Source organism: Zerene cesonia, chromosome 11 (assembly GCF_012273895.1).
Source record: "Zerene cesonia ecotype Mississippi chromosome 11, Zerene_cesonia_1.1, whole genome shotgun sequence".
In the NCBI taxonomy this organism is placed as follows: Eukaryota; Metazoa; Arthropoda; class Insecta; order Lepidoptera; family Pieridae; genus Zerene; species Zerene cesonia.
Window position 1 is genome coordinate 9,179,226 of NC_052112.1, and position 19,540 is coordinate 9,198,765.

The 19,540-nt window shown below is 36.9% G+C and overlaps 3 protein-coding genes and 2 non-coding genes across 7 annotated transcripts in view; 3 read left to right on the forward strand and 2 right to left on the reverse strand.

Annotated features, from left to right (window-relative positions):
• Positions 1-119: 119 nt before the first annotated feature.
• Positions 120-9,408, reverse strand: LOC119830401 (PAX3- and PAX7-binding protein 1). 2 transcript variants are annotated; one of them, XM_038353407.1, is made up of 16 exons: positions 9,105-9,408; positions 8,725-8,852; positions 8,040-8,294; positions 7,308-7,449; positions 6,749-6,850; positions 6,318-6,456; positions 5,636-5,825; positions 4,943-5,066; positions 4,411-4,599; positions 3,872-4,047; positions 3,457-3,521; positions 2,867-3,036; positions 2,370-2,550; positions 1,903-2,036; positions 1,284-1,458; positions 120-1,014 (listed from the first exon to the last, which is right to left on the reverse strand). In XM_038353407.1, exons 1-16 carry the CDS (start codon positions 9,262-9,264, stop codon positions 960-962), a joined length of 2,385 nt encoding a protein of 794 aa, XP_038209335.1. In that variant the 5' UTR covers positions 9,265-9,408; the 3' UTR covers positions 120-959. The 2 variants fall into 2 exon arrangements, 1 of the variants encoding a protein (XP_038209335.1); XR_005287843.1 differs by lacking the exons at positions 120-1,014; positions 1,284-1,458 and having other exon boundaries at positions 1,971-2,036; positions 2,889-3,036.
• Positions 9,409-10,192: 784 nt separating this feature from the next.
• LOC119829940 (60S acidic ribosomal protein P0) lies at positions 10,193-13,565 on the forward strand. Its single transcript, XM_038352681.1, has 7 exons — positions 10,193-10,344; positions 10,526-10,616; positions 10,825-11,061; positions 11,525-11,681; positions 12,216-12,340; positions 12,815-13,051; positions 13,243-13,565. Exons 2-7 carry the CDS (start codon positions 10,563-10,565, stop codon positions 13,381-13,383), a joined length of 951 nt encoding a protein of 316 aa, XP_038208609.1. The 5' UTR covers positions 10,193-10,344; positions 10,526-10,562; the 3' UTR covers positions 13,384-13,565.
• LOC119830598 lies at positions 11,292-11,427 on the forward strand. The gene has a single exon (XR_005287854.1). It is a non-coding gene; the product is annotated as a small nucleolar RNA psi28S-1192 (small nucleolar RNA).
• On the forward strand, positions 11,983-12,118 carry LOC119830603. Its single transcript, XR_005287859.1, has one exon. It is a non-coding gene; the product is annotated as a small nucleolar RNA psi28S-1192 (small nucleolar RNA).
• Positions 13,566-17,128: 3,563 nt separating the features above from the next.
• The window catches only part of LOC119829937 (E3 ubiquitin-protein ligase RNF13), a 20,747-nt gene continuing 18,335 nt past the window's right edge, over positions 17,129-19,540 (reverse strand). For both annotated transcript variants that reach the window (XM_038352676.1, XM_038352678.1), the window contains exons 9-12: positions 19,070-19,168; positions 18,415-18,461; positions 17,743-17,963; positions 17,129-17,201 (exon numbers count right to left, since the gene is read on the reverse strand). In XM_038352676.1, the coding sequence (XP_038208604.1) occupies positions 17,146-17,201; positions 17,743-17,963; positions 18,415-18,461; positions 19,070-19,168 (423 nt within the window). In that variant the 3' untranslated portion in view covers positions 17,129-17,145. The remainder of the gene's footprint in view (positions 17,202-17,742; positions 17,964-18,414; positions 18,462-19,069; positions 19,169-19,540) is intronic.

Here is a 19,540-nt window from a genome sequence, read left to right on the forward strand (position 1 = left end):
AGAGACATTCTGAAATTTTTGGAACTCATATTATAATTTGGTTCTCATATTAATCAGTGTGTTCTAAAGATACACTTTATAATAAAATAATAAAACGACAATTAAAAACCCATATCATTTATTTCTCACATCATTCGAAAAAACATACATTACAACATATATACATTATCGAAATGTTGCAGAAAATCTCACAAGGCTTGAAACATTTCAGTTGCAATTTAACTATTGAAAATATGGTATTAACGTTATAGTAATTGCATCAGGTTTATAAGGTAGAAATTACATGTTGAATAATAAACGGCATTATAAGACAAAACGTATATTGACGACTGTTTGGAAAAATTTAGTAACTTTGAAAACACAAATGTATTATTGAATCTTGGCTGAAAAGGATAAGTTTTCTTATTTATTTTCAGCAATTTCTCACCGAAGAGAAGAAATTACAATTGATTAATAAAATCAACCAATTATAATACACTTGAAATATTTACTCCCACTAGCATTTAGTTGGCTATCATATCAGGCAATCCCAATGGATAATTAGGTTTAACGTTTATTATTATATTAACATTTCAATGAAGTTCTGACAATACACAGACTAAAAAATAAAATTTTTTTAATACATTGATGATAGCCTTAGCCAGCCAGGACCTTCTATAACATTTTGGGGTTTTGGGCAAATACTGATTAGCATAGTAGCTAAATATTGTATATCCATTTTTTTAAGCTGCTGTGTTAGCTGTGATTGTATAAATGAGTTTATTTGTTATACTACAGCTTTTTTTTCTATTTATAAATTTAAACATTATTGCCAGTATGGGGCTTGACTGATTCAGACCCTCATAATATGATAATGAGTATTTAATGCTAGCTTTATATAAATATTCCATCCTTGTTTATCAGGTGAGAAGAACGCAAATTGTGAAAATAGTCGTGTATTATTGTCGGGACAAATTGTGTCATTCTGCTGCCTTCGCTTCCGCCAGTACGGCTCTCGCTTGTTCCAATGCTTTCCTAAAAATAATAATATTAATAATTGTGATAACAATAAAAAAAAGTTTGTTTTTGATATTGGCCTATCAACATGTAAAATAGTAGTTTTTATGTGATTGACGCACAAACAGAAAAAAATTGCTAACCAGTCTTTTTGGGTCACACAGCACACACAGAATTCATAATGACCATTCTTTTAAGAAAATATTTAATGTACCGACATGGTACGTACAATATATACGTAAAGGTGAATAACTAAATGGGTGGTGGTGATGCGGATCACAACTCACAAATGTAGCGGGTTGTCGGTCTGCAGCCGCGCGAGCGCGAGGCGCGCCAGCTGCGCGAGGCGGCGCAGCGCGCGCGCGCGCAGCTCGCCCGAGCGCGGCAGCGTGTGCGCCAGCGCGCCCGCCACGCTGCTCAGCTGCGGCCCGCCGCCCGCGCCCGCGCCGCAGCACAGCGTCTCTGCAACACGCGACAGACATACACAAATGTGCCCACGCGTGTTCGCCACTTGGCACGCGTATTTTACGCGACCCGTTTTAAGCGACTCCATATTAGACAAACGTTTACTACACTATTCACACAAAAATCTGTACAAATCGCTTCCTCCACAAGACGAAAGTAAACCGTTTGAAGGCCAACCACCGAGCCGAAATATCTATTAAACGTGCGCGATTGCAAATGTTAGAAGAGTTGATGGATTATATTTACACGTTTATTACTAAACTAGTTTTCCAACCGCGGTTCCACACGCGATAAATTCGGAATGGTTTATTAGATGTTTTTATACATCTAAACCTTCCTCTTGAATCACTCTATCTATTAAAATAAATCCCATATAAAAACTTCACGTTTGTTGCACGCGGGAAGCGACTCGCTGTATAGCAAATAGTGATGAGCACAAACCGATAAGCGAGAGCGCCAGGCGGTCGCCGGCGAGCGGCGCGGGCGGCGCGCACAGGCACAGCGCGGCGCGCAGCAGCCGCACGCCGGCGCCCACGCAGCGCCGCCAGAACGCGTTGCCGCCGCCCTCCAGCACGCTGCGCACGAGACGACATTGTGATCAACGGGGTTAAACCGCGTAGTCATAAAATAATTATTAAGAGACGAGTCACTCTCGCGTTTATAAGATTAGTAGCGATGTGCGATGCGTATTATTATATTGTAGCATTAGGTTCAGGTTGAGGCTGATGTAAGTAAATAGTAAATAGGTAAAAATAAATACTAAAATATATATATTTTCAAATATCGATTATAGTAGCAATTATTTTATTAAATCGAGTTGGAACCCCCCTGAATACAAAAAGTCCAAACAACAAAAAAATACTAGCCCCCCCCCCCCCCCCCCCCCCCCCCCCCCTTGCCCCACTTACTGCGGCGGCAAAGTGGGCAAGAACACGTCAGCACTGAGCGCGTTCGCCAAGCGCGACGACACCGCCGCCGAGAGCTTGTTCAGCGTGCTCTGTACAGGCAACTCCGCGGCGCGCAGTAGTATGTTGCGGAGGCGGATGCACGCGCGGACGGACATCGGGTCCCACGCCACTTCCACCAGCTCTGTAGGTAACGATTTTTCAATTAGTTGACATTTCTGTGTTTTACTACCGTTAGGTTACCAAAAATTTTATCAAAATGAGACTATTTTGAACTACTACCTGACCGACCTGATCGAGGTGAGGGATTATCGATTACAATATACAACTAATTAATTGAATAGAAAATATTATGATATTAATTATTTAAGGTCATCATGATAATTTATATACCAAATATGTCGTTAATTTATCCTCCCCTGCACTCAAGTTAGTTTAAACTATATTAAAACTAAAATATTTTGAAACCCGGTCCCTAATTATACCAAAAGTGTGGTTACCTGTAATCTTGGGCAGTACGACCTTATCAACGATTGTGGGCACCAGCAGCAGGTCCACGTCGTCGCGGACCGTGTCCTCGCGCAGGATAATCTCGCTCTCCTCCTCAGAAGAGGACTGCTCCGAGTCGTCTGCACTCTTCTCGGAGCGAACGCCGTACATCATGAGGCATCTGGAATTAGTGATTTGCAAGAGGGTGTAAAGTAGCATAGAAGTAGTATTATAATAGTACGGTTTTGTAAAAAAATAATAAGTCTTGAGTGAAAAAGAATGATTATAGTATTGTTAAAAAGCATTTTATGACCATATGATGTCTGTATATTGTTTGAAAAAATAATTATTTTTAATATAATATATATTAATAAAACTAACGCGTCTTGAATTGTCCCAATTAGACCAAATTTAAAAGAGTTTAAAAATCAGATCGCCCACGCAACAGCTTTAATATATACACATAAAAAAGAGGTATAAATATATTTAACCGACGTTAAAATAATATTGTTTTTGACTTATTTAAATGGCATATAGCTTACATTCTAATAAAGAAATTATGATTTTGAAATTAATAAACATAATATAATATAATGCTCACTTGTACCAGTCCATTTTTTCATAGTCCTCATTGTCTTCATCAGCCAGGGGATTCCAAAGTATCAGCTGTAAAAAAAATATACAATTAGTCAATAATAAACACTTCTTGTACTACAAGTTACAAAAGCTCACGATTTTTTACAGTATATTTTAAGCTACAAGCAGAATGGTAGTTGGTAGTATATGATCAACTATCGCACGGTCGATTGCAGACCTTGGGGCTCTACAAATGAATTTCCGACGTTAAATTGGTAAGCAATTAAAAAAAAGAAAAAGAACTGGGACCAAAACACAGTAGTATACTGCTATTTCACGGCGGTCTTCTATGGGGGGTGTGGTACTTCCCCGGTGCGAACTGGCCCAATTCGTGGCGACGCGTGCTCGTGCTATAATTAGGGGTGTCTCCTGGTGGTCACCTGGTGGCGCACGTAGGGCGCGAGCAGGCGCGGCAGGCAGTCGGCCACGTACGCGTCCGCGTAGAGCGCGGCGTGCGCGCGGCGCCAGCGCGCCAGCGAGCGGCACACGCCGCGCACGCTGCGCCACGCCGCCAGCGCGTCCGCGAACAGCGCCGCCGACGACTGCCGGATCGCTTCTGCGGTCGGAGGTCGGATGGAGTTGTTATGTGGTTGGAAGAAAATAAGCATACTATTACCCAATTTAGAATATTTTTTTTTAACGCGTGAAATATAAGAAAATTATATTTTTACAGAGAAAAAAAAAAACAAAAATAAGTTTCTGTCCCGACACTTTAAAAATCCCACAAACCGCCACATAACCTCTATTTACACAATTTTGACAGCCGTCAGAATTATTTCGCGAGAAGTTCGTAGTAAAAAATTAAACTTAACAAGGGGTAAACGGTAAGCGATAAGCGAATGATGACCAACGACTAATGAGCTCTATACAATGTGGCTAGCGAAAAGACAATAGTGTGCGCGCGCGGGCGGCGACGCACCGGCCTCGTGCTGGTGGTGCAGCAGGTCGGCGGGCGGCAGGTCGTCGTCGCTGGAGTCCCCGTCGCGGTGCAGGTGCGCGGTGCCGGCCGCCTCGCGCCGCAGCCGGCGCGCGCGCCGCCGCCCCTCGCGCTCGGCGCAGCGCCGCCGCTTCTCCTCGCTGTCCGCGGGCTTCGCGGCGCCCGCGCGGGCTGTACACAAGCGCATATTAATACACCATCCTTATGTTATAAATGCGAATGTAACTGTCTGTCTGTCCGTTCTTCACGCCCTTCTAAACCGATTTCGATGCAATTTTGTAAGAATATGGTTAGAGGCGTGCAGACATATGATATGTTTTAAGCTGGAAATTCCTCAGTAACAGCCATTGTACGAGGTTTCCTTTTCTTACGAAGTTCGTTGATTATACAAATTCGTAAAAACAACTGTCCTTTTATAAAAAGTAACATCACCTCCTAAGCGATAAAGTTGTCAAATTGTACAATTAATATTGTTTATTGCTCATATAAAATGATTTTTATTATAAAACCCAACCTGCCAACGCTAAAACATCCTGCGCTTGATCTCTGACGTCCGCCCGTCGCCTCTCCACGAGAAATTCGCAGCGGCGCTTGTGCAGTAAGAGCGCCCGAGACTCTAGCGCTTCTAATTGCGGCATCTGTTTGAAAAAAAAAAATTATAAAAAAAATATAGGTTATTCGGCATTTTAGCGCAGGTAGTATTATAGTCTTGTCAATGTGATTTTCTTAAACTATGAAAACAAATCTCGATGTTGGGTGGTTGGAATGGAAAAATATTTACTGTCAAAATAATAAGATAAAGACAAAAAAAATATCTATGAATAATTATAATTATTATTAATTACAATTTCCATTAATATTAGCTGAATAACTGCAAAGGCCCAAATATTGTAAAGTATCTTACGCATTAAATGTAATTATTGTGGGATAAAAATCATATATTTCACCTACAACTCCCGGTAGGGTACCCACATATCTATGATCTCACAACACAATACTAGCATTACCCTTTTACCTACCCTCTTTACTTATATATTATCTTAAATAAACATTCATTTTCATTCAAAACAAAATAACAATTTGACAAAAAGATCTTTCATTGGATGGAACAATCTTTTTCTTTTATTCAATCATATTTATTCCCATACTTCTTTTACAGTTGAAACATGACAATCTAAGTGAAGTATTAGCTACAGTGGTCACAAACCTTTTCATCCAAGCACTCGATTAAATCCGTGAGGTATCCTCTAACAGCCTGTGCCCGTTTATATGCGGCATCCAACTCCTTGCATCTAGCGGACCTGGACTCCCTTATCCTGGCCGCCGCTAGTAGTCTGTCGCGACATTCCTCGCGTTTTGTTAACGTCGCCTGCCGGTCCGTTTGGAGCTCGTTTAATCTGAAATGGAGATGGAAGTATTGTAGAAATGTAAATTTTGTTATCAATAATAATAATATAGTAGATAAGATAATATATAAGAGAACCTCGTAGGAGGCCCGTGTCCCACTAGTGGGAACATATATTGACTGATGATGAGGATAATGAAATAAGAGAAATATCTTATATTTGTGTACACATTGGTGTCTAGCTAGCGGTGCTTTTAACATTGGGTATTTAATATGAAAGTTCATTAAGACATATATTTACAATCCTTTTGATGCATATTTTTATTATCTATTTTAAATTGTGAACCACAGACATTCATGATACAGTACATATACATACACGATATTTATTAAAAAAAAAAATAACTGTACAGTTATATATTTTTTTAATATTGAATTCAAATCCCCAATTATTATTATTTTTTAATCTTCTTATATAAATCTACGAAGCTTATTAGAGTTCTAGAAATCCATCCGAAATAGTTAAAATGAGTAACATGTGCACCTCTTGGACAGAGCGTCGAGCAGCTGGCTCGCGGTGGCGGGCGGCGGGCCGGCGGACAGCGCGCGCAGGTGCGGCGCCGCCTCCAGCCGCGGGGGCGGCGGCGCCACCGCGAACGGGTTCAGCTCGCCGGAGCCTTCGCCTGGAAGCGTATCCAATGTTATATTTCTGTGGAATACTTTTACAAAAGATTGATCCTTTTGAAATTTTTATGTGCAAGTTGAGCATGTTTCCTTTTATCACCCTTCCCAGCCTATTCCTTCATTCCAGTCGTCAATTCTTTCCTTATTCCTTCCGCCTTAAAAGCGGGCGGCGCATTCGCAGACTTACTACCTCTCCTAACGTTCATGAGTGGTGGTGATTGTTTACCATCAGACAAACCACCAGCTCAGTTGCCCTCATATGGCAAAAAAAAATGTAAAGTGGCAACTTACCAGTTATATCAACAATGGAAGGGACAGCTTTCTGCATCTGCTGCTCCTCCCACTCCTCACCCTCGCTGTTCATCTCCTCATCAGGGATGGCTGCTGTACCACCTATTATATAATTAAAAAATATACATTATACATGATATTGTCTGAATTATACAGTTTTTTAATAGTGTATAACGGCTCTTCTAAGCATGTAAGCCAAGTTTCAAAGTGTTTGTTTATTCATAACTCATTGTAACAGGATTGTATTGTTTTCCTTTTAGGAAATATTGAGTATGCTCCAACTAAGGGAACAGTGCAAATTTTATCAAAATGAGTTGAGTAGTTTTGTTTATAAAGCTAAATATAAAACATTTGTTACTATTTTTTTTGTTGTTATATATTGTGTTGTTTGTATAAAACATTTGAATTGCAGAAGTCAATTGGGAGCAAATTTGTTTTTTATGTATTTTGTGTTTCTGTTACTATGAGTACCAAAAATGTCTAAACCGATAATGATAAAACCTGCGCTGTCTAATTTCATATCATCAAAATCTTATCAGAAAACAGGCGCAATACTTACGCTTTGGCTTATCGCTTGGCAGTTCCAACCCCCTGACCTGTATTCTGCCTTCTTCCTCATCATCTTCATCGTCATCTTCATGTATCAGCCGGGGCCCACGGCCGTCAGACTTAATTGGAACATAGTCTCCGAGCTCTCGAGCCTAGAAATGGGATTGTTTGCTGGAGACTGTGAGGCACAGTGCTTGGGTTGAAGTGACATGGTTTAAATATAATATTGTCTTTAGGTATATGTTCTTTAATAATTATACTTGCTATTTTAGTAACTATTTAATTGTATTATATTTAATCATTAATATATTATTTTAAATGAAATTTAATCACATTACAATACATTTAAAAACTAATTAATGACAAGTGGTCTTTCACATTTTGTAAAACCATGTTGTTGAATTCAACCCAAACACCATTATACTTAAAATATAAAGATTCTTCAATGTTTCCAAAACCTTGAAGAAAGAAATTTCATTATTCTCTAAATACTATAATCAGTATAGTATAAATCGTCCATATTTAATAATTATGGTTCCTCAAGTATCAAATATACAACATATCACTATCCTTGTCTTTCCTATTAAGCACAAATATCTATTTGCGATCTAACTTATAACTTAAAAACAGCTGCAACCCGAAGACTGACCACAGCTGAAATTTTATCTGCAATACCAAAACGTAATTATTGTGCTGTCCATTCCCAATCGGTGGCCATCTCCTAGTCCCTCACCTCTCATACCTGCTGTCGCGTTTTTCTTGCTGCGTGGATGAGCGCCGCGTCCGGTATATGTCCGGGCGCCACGGCGAGCGCTGCGCGCACCGACTCCGCTCGGAACTGGTGAAATCCCCTACTATCCTCATCTTCGTTGCCGCTCTCTTCCGATATGTCGCCGGAACCGTCTGCCGCTAGCGCTTCGCGCCCAGATAGTATTAACCCTTCGAGGGTCACCTTCTTCTTTTTCTTTGTGATTTCCTTTTCGCCCACTTCATTTTCCTACATTTTAAATAATGTGTGATAACTTTAAGGTTACATTGTATAAATGTTTACTTGAAATTTGTTTAAATTTATAACTGAATATGATTTATACATTTTTGATCACAAGACACATAAAACATGTTTTTAGATTTCAGTATTTTGTTATTAATACTATGAATAATATGTAATTGGTAATTAAGTTAATATCAGTTATATAAAATTACAATAAACAAGTCCAGTACCTGACTGAGAAAGATGTCAATTTTTTTCCTTTATAGATTTAAAACTACTATTAATCATAACCAGATTTAGAATTATTCATGCAGATGTGTATTGTTTTGAACAACAACATTTCTTCTTATATGTTTCTATATACAGTATCCTACAAAATTCTCTTAAATATATATTTATTGATTTTTGTTGCCTGTTCATAAATTAGAATCATTACCTCAGTCACATTATTGTCAATTTTGTGATTATCACCCTCAGGCTGTATGCGTTTCTCCTTTTCCCTGCGTTTTGCTAACCTCTTACTTTGTGATGACTTCTTTACCTTAAAAACTTCGCCATCTTCCTCTGAAATTGATAAGAAGTTTAGTCTAAGACTTGATCCATCATATAGATGTCATCATAAGATGCTATCTTTTAAATTATGTGAATCGATTGTATCACTATGACGATTTATGTATAAGAAAAAACAAAATTTCGCGCTGTGTAATAAATATAAAACAAGTAATGTTCAAATATGTAAGAAGTAGACGATTTTATTATACATAATTGTACAAGGAGGTTATAGACAATTATAATAAAGCTTAGTTCATCTCAAACCTTCGTCGACGAAACTTAACAATGACGGAGTTTTTGAGGGTTTGTTTTCTTTTTTGTTACTAATCACTGGCGGTGGCGGCGCCTCCGGTTCACCATCTTCATCATCGTCAGCACAAAACACGCGTCTTTGAATTCTTTTAGGCTTACGAAATAACGACATCTTTATGAAGAGCAGTTATAATATTAATTCAACTTATAATGTATGTAAAAGCACATCACTGAGTAAGCAAAATTTTTAATTGTGGATAAATTAGAATATTATTTAGCAACATTTAATGCAAGCCACCAAAAGACTGTCAAAACTCAAAAGACAAAGATGAAAGATGTCAATGTTATGCTTTTTTTTTTAATGGTAACACAATAATGTTATGTTAAATCCATGGACGTATCCATAGTCGATAGGATGGTGTCTGACCACACATTAAAAACATGTTACTCTGTGTCCGACTAATCTTGTCAGTCAGAAACCACGGAATATATAATGCTTTATATTCCGTATCAAAAACCTTCAATGCCCTTGATACGCTCATTTTATTTTGCATATTAATTAATCTCTTTTCACCGTTTATTCAAAAGCAAAATACTATCATACGAGACAGAATGATTGCTAAAGAAAGATTGGCTGTAACTTGTGATAACAAAATATTAATATTATGATTTTAACTTAAATTTTTAATATCTTAAGCCTCGATGACAAAAAAATAATCCCTGATAACTATGGTACTATTTATAAAAGCCAAGTATAAGTATTTTAATAAGTTACGTTTAAGTAATTAAATACTATTACGCCTTACTAAATGCTTTTTTTTTTTAATTAGGCTTCGAAATGATTCCATCAGTCAGAACCAACCATCAGTCAGTTTTACTAACGTCTAAATTTAGGATGCTGGCTCGCTGATTGAGATTACAGTCTCTTAAATCCTACTAATAGTAGTAGTAGTTTAAGTGGGGTATTTTCTTTATTTTTTGTCGAATTAGTTTTCGGTGACCAAAATGTTTTCCCTAGTTTAAAGCGTTGTAAGCTATCAGATAAGGTAATATTAATTTTGTATTCAAAATAGGTACGTATAAAAATTCCGGATTAAAGGGTGTTCGCAATGAGTAAAGGATTATTTATCTGTGTCAGTATTCATTAGGCCATAACCTATAGATTTATATGTAAAATAATCTGTCATTTGCTGTTTTGACATTCTTATTTGTCCCGCACGCACAGGGTTTGTGCGTATTGCGTTTGGTCTTGGTATGTATCTGAAATATCGTATTGAATTTTATTAATCCTTTAGACTTTTTACTATTTTGCAATTCTAGTTTCTTCGATATATAGTTTTGTGAGAATTGTGTACTTTATTTCGTCAATTTAATACCCAATTTTGACATGTGTACTATTTCGTATTTTTCATCACGGGTTAAATCTTTTGCAGTCCTTAAATTTCTCCGAAGTCCCTACACACTGATAAGATGGGTAGGGAGGACAAGGCTACTTGGAAGTCCAACTACTTCACCAAGATTATCGTAAGTAATGCCAATGACTAATTCATAGGTTAGGTACATTTCTTATAAACTGCACTATGTACACAGGTAAGATGTTTACTTTACAAATAAGTAACGAAATATTATCTCAAAATATAATTAATTAACTTATTCCAATATCTATAGTAATTGGCTGATACTATTTGCTGGCAGCACAGCTTAATTATATTTTATTAATTTTCTATTGCAGCAATTGCTGGATGAGTATCCCAAATGTTTCATTGTGGGTGCCGACAATGTGGGCTCCACTCAGATGCAGCAGATTCGCATCTCCCTCAGGGGTCACAGCATTGTCCTCATGGGCAAGAACACAATGATGCGTAAGGCCATCAAGGACCATCTGGAGACCAACCCAGCCCTGGAGCAACTTCTGCCCCACATCAAGGGCAATGTTGGATTCGTCTTCACCCGTGGTGATCTTGTTGAGGTTTGTATCACTCTATAATTAACTTCTTCATATTCCTATGTTTTGTAATTCACACACCACAATTAATGTTAAGGTATAGTGATACTTGTACTTGTTAAAATTTGTTAACTAATTACAGAGATAAGAAGTGTTTTATGGATGCCTTCTTACTTTAATAAATAGTTCTTTTATAGCTCTGGAACTATTCTGGATAGATTTTCTATATTCTTATGACAAAATGAAATAAAATGGTTATGTCTGTCCTAATACCAGGAAATATGACATTGATTTTCTGGCTTCGCTTTCAGACTAAAGCAATTCTTCAACTCTATCCTAGTGTGATTGTTGATTTGATACTACTTGCACTGGCAATTTGTAGATACATTTTAATTTTACTGTGTTATGCTTAGGAAATTGAATCTAATAATTCAGTGTATTATCCTTGGATGACTAACTAAACTAAACCTTAACTTCTCTTCACCAGGTTCGTGATAAGCTGCTGGAGAACAAGGTCCGTGCCCCCGCAAGGCCTGGTGCCATCGCCCCACTGGAGGTTATCATCCCCGCCCACAACACTGGTCTGGGTCCTGAGAAGACTGCCTTCTTCCAGGCTCTTTCCATCCCCACCAAGATTTCCAAGGGTAAGAAATTAGTTGTGGAATATGAATTCTCAATGCAATTAATATTATCCTTTGCAAAGAAAATTGTAATCAACATGTTTTATTTATTCTTTATAGTACATATTATCAGTAAAAAAAGAAATAAAGAACAATAAATTGTCAATATAAATAAAATACCAAGCCGGCACATAACCACTGAAAGTCATAGGTCATTTAAACTTGATTATTCTTTTATTTTATAAAACAAATTCTGCACATAGATATTTTCATAAAAGATGAAAAAGTAGCAGTGGCTGATATAGAAAGCTCAACTTATTCCATTATTATGTCTGTCCTAATACCAGGAAATAAAAAAATGGATTTTCTGGCTTCGCTTTCAGACTAAATTAATTCTTCAATTCTATCCTAGTGTGATTTGTTGTGAATCAATTTTGCACTGGCAATTTGAAGATACAATACCGTTTTCCTATACTAAGAAGTACTTTACATATCAGTGTGTTTATTGTGAATGATTGGAGTTTTGTTACAATAGTTAATATTGCAATAATTGTGCAGGTACCATTGAAATCATCAACGATGTGCACATCTTGAAGCCAGGCGACAAGGTGGGCGCCTCCGAAGCGACCCTTCTCAACATGTTAAACATCTCCCCCTTCTCATACGGTCTTGTTGTGAAGCAGGTGTGTAGATTTTTGCCTTTATTTATTATCCTCACCAAACTAGATGTAATGATAGAACATAAAGTGCTATTGTTTTTGAGAAGAGATGAGTTAATGTTCTACTTTACTTTTTGTCTTTTAAAGTATTTATGAGATTTTGTATTTTACCCCTACCCCCTTTTAATTTTTATAGCATTAAACAAAAAATTAACCAAAGCGTTGAGTACAAGCTGCACATACAGTGCGGGTTGACAATTAGACTTTGGGAAAGTATGTGTATATGCAGTTATCACTGTTAGACTTATGTCTGACTTCTAGTGCATATACAAACATATTTTCCTTTCTCCAACCTCTATGACTGTCTTAGATTATAGCCATAGTAATAATTACATTATGTACATTGTAGAGTGGAATCATAATAATAAATGTAAAAATTTCTTTTTAACTTATAATTCATGTATCAATATCTTAATCTTAATAATAATGTTTCTCCAGGTGTACGACTCTGGCACCATCTTTGCACCATCCATCCTAGACATCAAGCCCGAGGACTTGCGCGCCAAGTTCATGGAGGGAGTGGCCAACGTGGCAGCAGTGTCTCTGTCCATCGGCTACCCCACTGTGGCTTCCGCCCCACACTCGATTGCCAACGGTTTCAAGAACCTGTTGGCCATCGCTGCCGTCACCGAGGTTGAGTTCAAGGAAGCCACCACCATTAAGGAGTACATCAAGGTGTGTGTCTGATGGTTTTAAGTTTCAGATTGAATTTTTGGGTTTGTTTACAACTTAACGATTTATCACTTTTTTAGTATGTAGTAAATATGTTTAGTTAATTTTTTTTACAATTTTGTTAAAGAAAAAGCTGATTAGGCAAATAAGTCTTAAGAGTTAAGGCCAATAACAATGCTTCACTATGATTGCAGGACCCAAGCAAGTTCGCAGCGGTCGCAGTGTCGGCAGCCCCCGCCGCCGTGGCGCCGGCTGACAAGAAGGAAGAGGAGAAGAAGCCCGAAAAGGAGGACTCTGAGAGTGACGACGACATGGGCTTCGGGCTCTTTGACTAAACTCACCCTATTATATCATCAGCTCTTTGACTACATAATATTAATCATCTGTACCACATTTGTCATCCTTCATCGTCATTCAGTTTCCACAATGAAACATCTGTGGCTGCTCACCCGTATTGCGCCGCCGGGTCGGACGCCCGTATGGCGGCCTTATGTTTGAATAAAGCTACTTTGATGGATTTTTGTGTTTTATTTGATATTTGATACCAATTTGAGAAAGCACGTTTTTGATGATGTTAGACGTTAAAGCAGATCCAGTTGTTATTTTAAAATTGCTTTCCTATATGATGCAATTAGCTGTTGCCCGCAGCTTTGGCCGCACGGTCTTAATAAATCTGCATTACTAACTTTACTTTCATTCCCTATTTTACCCCCTTGGGGGTAGAATTTATCAAAATCTTTGATAAAATCCTTAGCGGATGCCTTCGTCATACCATCTATCATGCATCTAGCATGGTAAACTTCAGCCCAATCCGTCCAGTGGTTTGGGCTGTGCGTTGATAGATCAGTATGTCACGTTCAGACAGACGAGCGTACAAATTCATTCACGTTTCAGACCAGACAAGCGTACAAATAGTAAAGCGAATTTTTAGTGTCTCTAAATATATGGAAAATTCGAAACTGGGGAAACAGCGGCAACACAATTGGTAAAATGGATACAAATGGAGTACTTGAACGAGTGATTCTGTAACCGTTTTATCCCGGTTGAGACTGAAAACAACTGTCTGCAACATTTTATCATATAATAGGGACCAATTTGTAATCAATGGGGTTTTTTGTTATGTACCGTAGTTTTTCTATAAATTTCGGTGCCAAATAAAGGTTCCTACGTTTTTATTCGTCGTCGGAAATGGAGCTGGTTGGTCGCCTGATGGTAAGCACTACCACCGCACATGAATTATTCGTTGTGCGAATCCGATGTACTTGGCATATTTTTGTCGTTTCGATTCCCATTTAGGGACCAGTAATATATGATCACTTAAGAGTAAATATCCGTACAGAAAACCGACTCATGCCCTCGGCCCTTATACGATCAAATATTATGGTGCTTTGTCTTGTTGCTCTATTGGACATATTTGATATGAGACGGATATAAGTAACATAAAGGAGATAACTGAAACAAAAGATGTTTTCGTGTCAAACGATTTTATTTCTTTGGTTATATCCTAAGAACTTAACTGAATATGGTCATCAGAACATCGAAACATATCACAATAGTTACCGTTGCTATACAAGCGCTTGCAGGACGACAAACCTAAGTGAGAAAGCGTTTAAATAAATATAAAATAAAATTTAACAATGAAATGATAACTGAGAAAATGGTACATTGTAGCACCGACCTTCATAGTTGGTATATATGTTGCAGGTATATTGGCAAAGCGGTGTTATTGCAGTTTTACTAGTTACACAATAATTAAACGGTAGATTATCAATCGACTTTATTTCTTAAAAATTTAAAGAACTGGTTTTAGCGTTATCTCACGTGAACACTATTGTGATATTATAAGAAATCTAGGTGTATAATGTTCAAAGTTAGCAGCAGGAGATATAGAGCATTCTGATTGGACAATTTGAGACGACCTCATAGTCAAACGACCACTGATTTTGACACAATAACATTGCCTTACAATATCACAAGTGTCCGGGTGAGATAATATCACTAAAACCATAGCGTAAATTGTAATTAATGAAGTCGATTGACAATTTACCATTTAATTACAATATCACGGCTTTTCCAACATACCTGCGACACATACACTAACGTTACATAAAAAATTTTAAAATACTCAAATAAGTCCAGTTTCACTTTACAACATACACTAGAACCAATTCGATAACTACCAATTAAAGACTGATAATAATCGATGATTCCAGTAGCATTTCCAAAAGTAAACCCTTAAAAATATCCAGATCGAAACTCACGCGCACAATATAACATTTTCATATGTGTACGTACTGTGCTATATAAAAAAAGGTGTGTGTGCGATTCACACACGATAGAAGTGAAACTTCAGTAAATCGACAAAAGAATGAGATGAATATATATAAAATATAAAATAGTATGTATATCTCTGTCTTATTCTTTGTCGGCTTCATTCTACACATTTTTGTATTTGTGTCTCTTACCTGTCGTTTTTCCGTTGCATCAGCTTTGAAATCACAACGATTCTAAAGAAGTTTCACTTCAAAAAAACACGCGAATCTGGACATAGTTAACGCTTCATCTACCGGACAGACCGTGTTATATTACAACTAAGTATTATGGCTGGCTATAAAATATGCGCTAACCTTAAAACTATAACTTTTATTTACAAATACATATGCGCTCAACACCGGACCGTAGAACCTCCGTTGCAAATTTCACATAAAATTTATTTCAATTATAAAATAAGGTAAAAACGTGGTGCAATCAACGCGAAAGAATCGCTTCATACGGTCCAATGTAGTCAATATATTAACAATCAGATTTTATATAGGTACAATTGCCTTCGACTTTATAATTACCTGGCGTTAGATAAAATCGTAATTCTGTGTGTTCCCCGAAACTTATTTATTGCTTTTATTTATCGATATAAAGATTTACAGTAAGATAAATAAATTTGTTAACATCAATGAATACCTATCGTTTGTCGAAATTTATGAAATAATATAGTTTTATACAATATTCAATACCCACATTGATCACATTAAAACATATCTTTGATAAAATATTATTATAAACAAGATAAGTTTTAGTAGAATAAACAGACGAAACATCATGAATGTAATAACAGTAAGAATAAAAATATGGGAAGTGTAATCTGTGCTTATAATGTTAAGCTAAAGAATATGTTTGTTTGAACGCGCTTATATCAGGAGCCACTGCACCGATTAAAAAAACAACACCGTTGTTACATGTGGTGTAGGCATTACAGGCTAGTCATTTAGAAGCATCCTTTACAATGTACATGGAAAAAAATTTGAAGTAAAATATTGAGTTGCCAGGAAATTCGTGATTAAAATATTTGATTGTTTTCAGACGAATTCTGTAATGATGCATTTACACATTCTTATATTCGTGTATTCGTGTTAAGAACTGCCTGGAAGACGAATGTGTGAACGTGTGGGTTCACGTCAAAACACGTATACGAATGTTTTGTCGAATACTTATATATTAACATGTTGTTGTATGTTAGTCTGTAAGATATTCATTTTATAAGATGTATCATATACAGACCCATACAATACGTTGCCTGATGTAATGTGTATGATGTAATAAATAAAATATTGTCGAGTCACCAGTCGATTAGCGAAGACGAATGTGTAAATGCATCATAAAACTGATCTGAACTGATCTTTTGACGTGAACAGTAAATCACATAATTATTATATTTCCTCAAATACATACACGATGCGACGAACACCAAGTAACCATTGTTGTATAGAACTGATTTAAAAAAAAAAAACTAAAAAGGCAAACCGCCAATTATACTGTGTTACATCATTTCAGAAACATCCATACAATTGCAATATTTTTCAACGGGTCGTGATTAAAATAAATCTATACATATTCCTTACACAATTCTCAAAACACAGGGCAATGATTTAAGACGCTCTCTTCGACAATGATAAAATTCCTGATTGGTATCATCGATATAACAACAAGAATTGACAGTTCGTGAGTTAGTCACTAAGGGTACCGCGACCGTATTGTCTCGTAAAGTCTAGCAAAGTCGGGAAATAAATAAAGCGATTTTTTTTTAATGATATAACTTTTGCTCATAAATGGACGATATTGTCGTCTGTGCTGGGCGGAGCGGGCAGGGCTGCCACACCTTGAAAAATAATATCATATTATACGCAACACTTAAAAATATCCTAGATACCTATCTTACAGCAGTAAAGATTTTTAGATTTACATGGCATCATAAAAATGTATTTTTGTCCATTCGTGGTTTTCTAAATAGTTTTGTAATTGCGTATTTGCTTATCACAAAATAAAACATAACATTTTAAAATCAAATCAAATATATGGCTAAAAACTTGTAAGAATCGTAAAGAGAAAAATAAATTCTAGTAAGTAGGTAAGTAAGTAAGTAACACAACCGTTTATATAAAAAATAAATATCAGAACAATTAAGTAATAAATTAAAGATACTTAAGATTTAAAAAAGGTTATTTATTCTTCAAAAAAAAAAAAAATGTCACAAGCACATAATATATACACAATCACACATTTATATTACACATTATAACCACACTTAACTAAAATTCCGAATTCGAATGGAAAAATTCAAATTCAAAATTCGAATTGGAACTGAAACTACAGATAAAAGCGTCCCAAATGCGGGTCAACCGGTGAGTAGCCATACTCACCGATCTCGCCTTCCCCGCCGTTGATGGACGGCTGAGCGGGCCGCACGGTGCGTACTGCGCCGGCTGCGTGAGCGTGCGGGTGAGCGGCGTGAGCGGGCTGAGCGGGTTGAGCGCGGGCGGACCGCTCGCGCCGCGCTTGCCGCCGTGAGCGACGCCGCTCCGAGCGAGGCAGCAGCGCCGCTGTGTCGTCAGCTGCTACTTCGCGCTCCACGTCTACTACACTGCAATTTTACAATTCGTAAGCGTTTTATTATTTCTGCACATACAATAAAACTGAACTTGTAGTTGGAACAACAGCACAGATGGTGGTCATATGACTTATAAGTGATATCTTCTAGCTAAAACTGTTATGTGCCCTTGTCGTCGAGTACAGGTAATGTGCGCTTAAATAAAAAGAAGAATTACCAGAAGACAACGTGCTGGATTTTTAATTCGAAAATTTAAAATAAAATCTTGTGCGAAATTTCATTAATTAAACGTTCAAAAATAACTTTGCTAAATTATATCAATACAAAAAATGAAAAATAATGTGATGTTTTTTCTTAAATTAAATTATGTCCATTATTTATCAGTTTGATAGTGATTACTAATATTGAATAGTGATTAATCCATAAAGACAATCATACATATGTTTTAAATCAATTATTAAAAAAAATATTATATAATACTTACACTTGGTTAGTGCTATTTTGTTCATTGTCTTCAGAGGGCTGCGGCTCCTGTATAAGCGAAAAGAGACATGAAAAGAATTTGTTGAAAATAATATTTATTGTATTTTATTTGTTATAATTACATCAATTACGTCATGAATTAAACATTAAAGACAGGGATGTAAAAACGAGCAAATTAAATACATTTAACACGCTTTCATTATCTTCGTCTGTATGTCTGTCTGTAATCGCCTCCTTAAGAATCGATTTCGACCCACTTTAAATTATTAATTAATAATTTAATTCTAACTTACACGTATCAAGGATCAGAGAGGATACAATTATTTCTTTCCTAACATATAGTCAGTATACGAGTAAATGAGTCAGTTTAGTTAATTCTATTATTGAACCGTGTTTTTTAGTTTTCTTTTTTAATTACATTTATTACTAGCGGCGCCCCGCGGTTTCATCCGCGTAAGTCCGTATCCCGTAGGAATATCGGGATAAAAAGTTGCCTATATATTATTCCAGTTGTCCAGCTATCTACGTATCAAATTCACTGCAATCGGATCAGTAGTTTTTGCGTGAAAGAGCAACAAACACACACACATCCTTAGAAAATTTCGCATTTATAATATTAGTAGGATTTATGGAAATGAGGGTAGAATTGAACCCACCTCAGCGTTATTAGAAGTTTCCATGCGCAGACGCATGCGGGCGACGTAGCGCGCCGCACGCACAAATGGATTCTCACGCTGCTCTTCGAAAGTGCCACCCTGAAATATTTTTATGTGTAACATGATTTTTTTTTCTCAGAGGTGTATATATTATATTGCATTATTTATTTTTAGGTGTTTGAGAGCTTCTTCGTTGTACTTTTATCATGAATTAGCGGTCCGCCCCGGTTTCGCCCGTGGTATGTATATAGCCTATAGCCTGCCTCAATAAATGGGTTATCTAACACTGAAATAATTTTTCAAATCGGACGAGTAATTCCTGAGATTAGTGCGTTAAAACAAACAAACAAACTCTTCAGCTTATAATATTAGAGTAGATTGGTGAATCAGTTGAAAATTATCATAACTTTAAAGTACAGTTTTGTAAGAGCCTGGGGTGTAGCGTGCGTTATGTGGGGCCCGGGGGAAGGC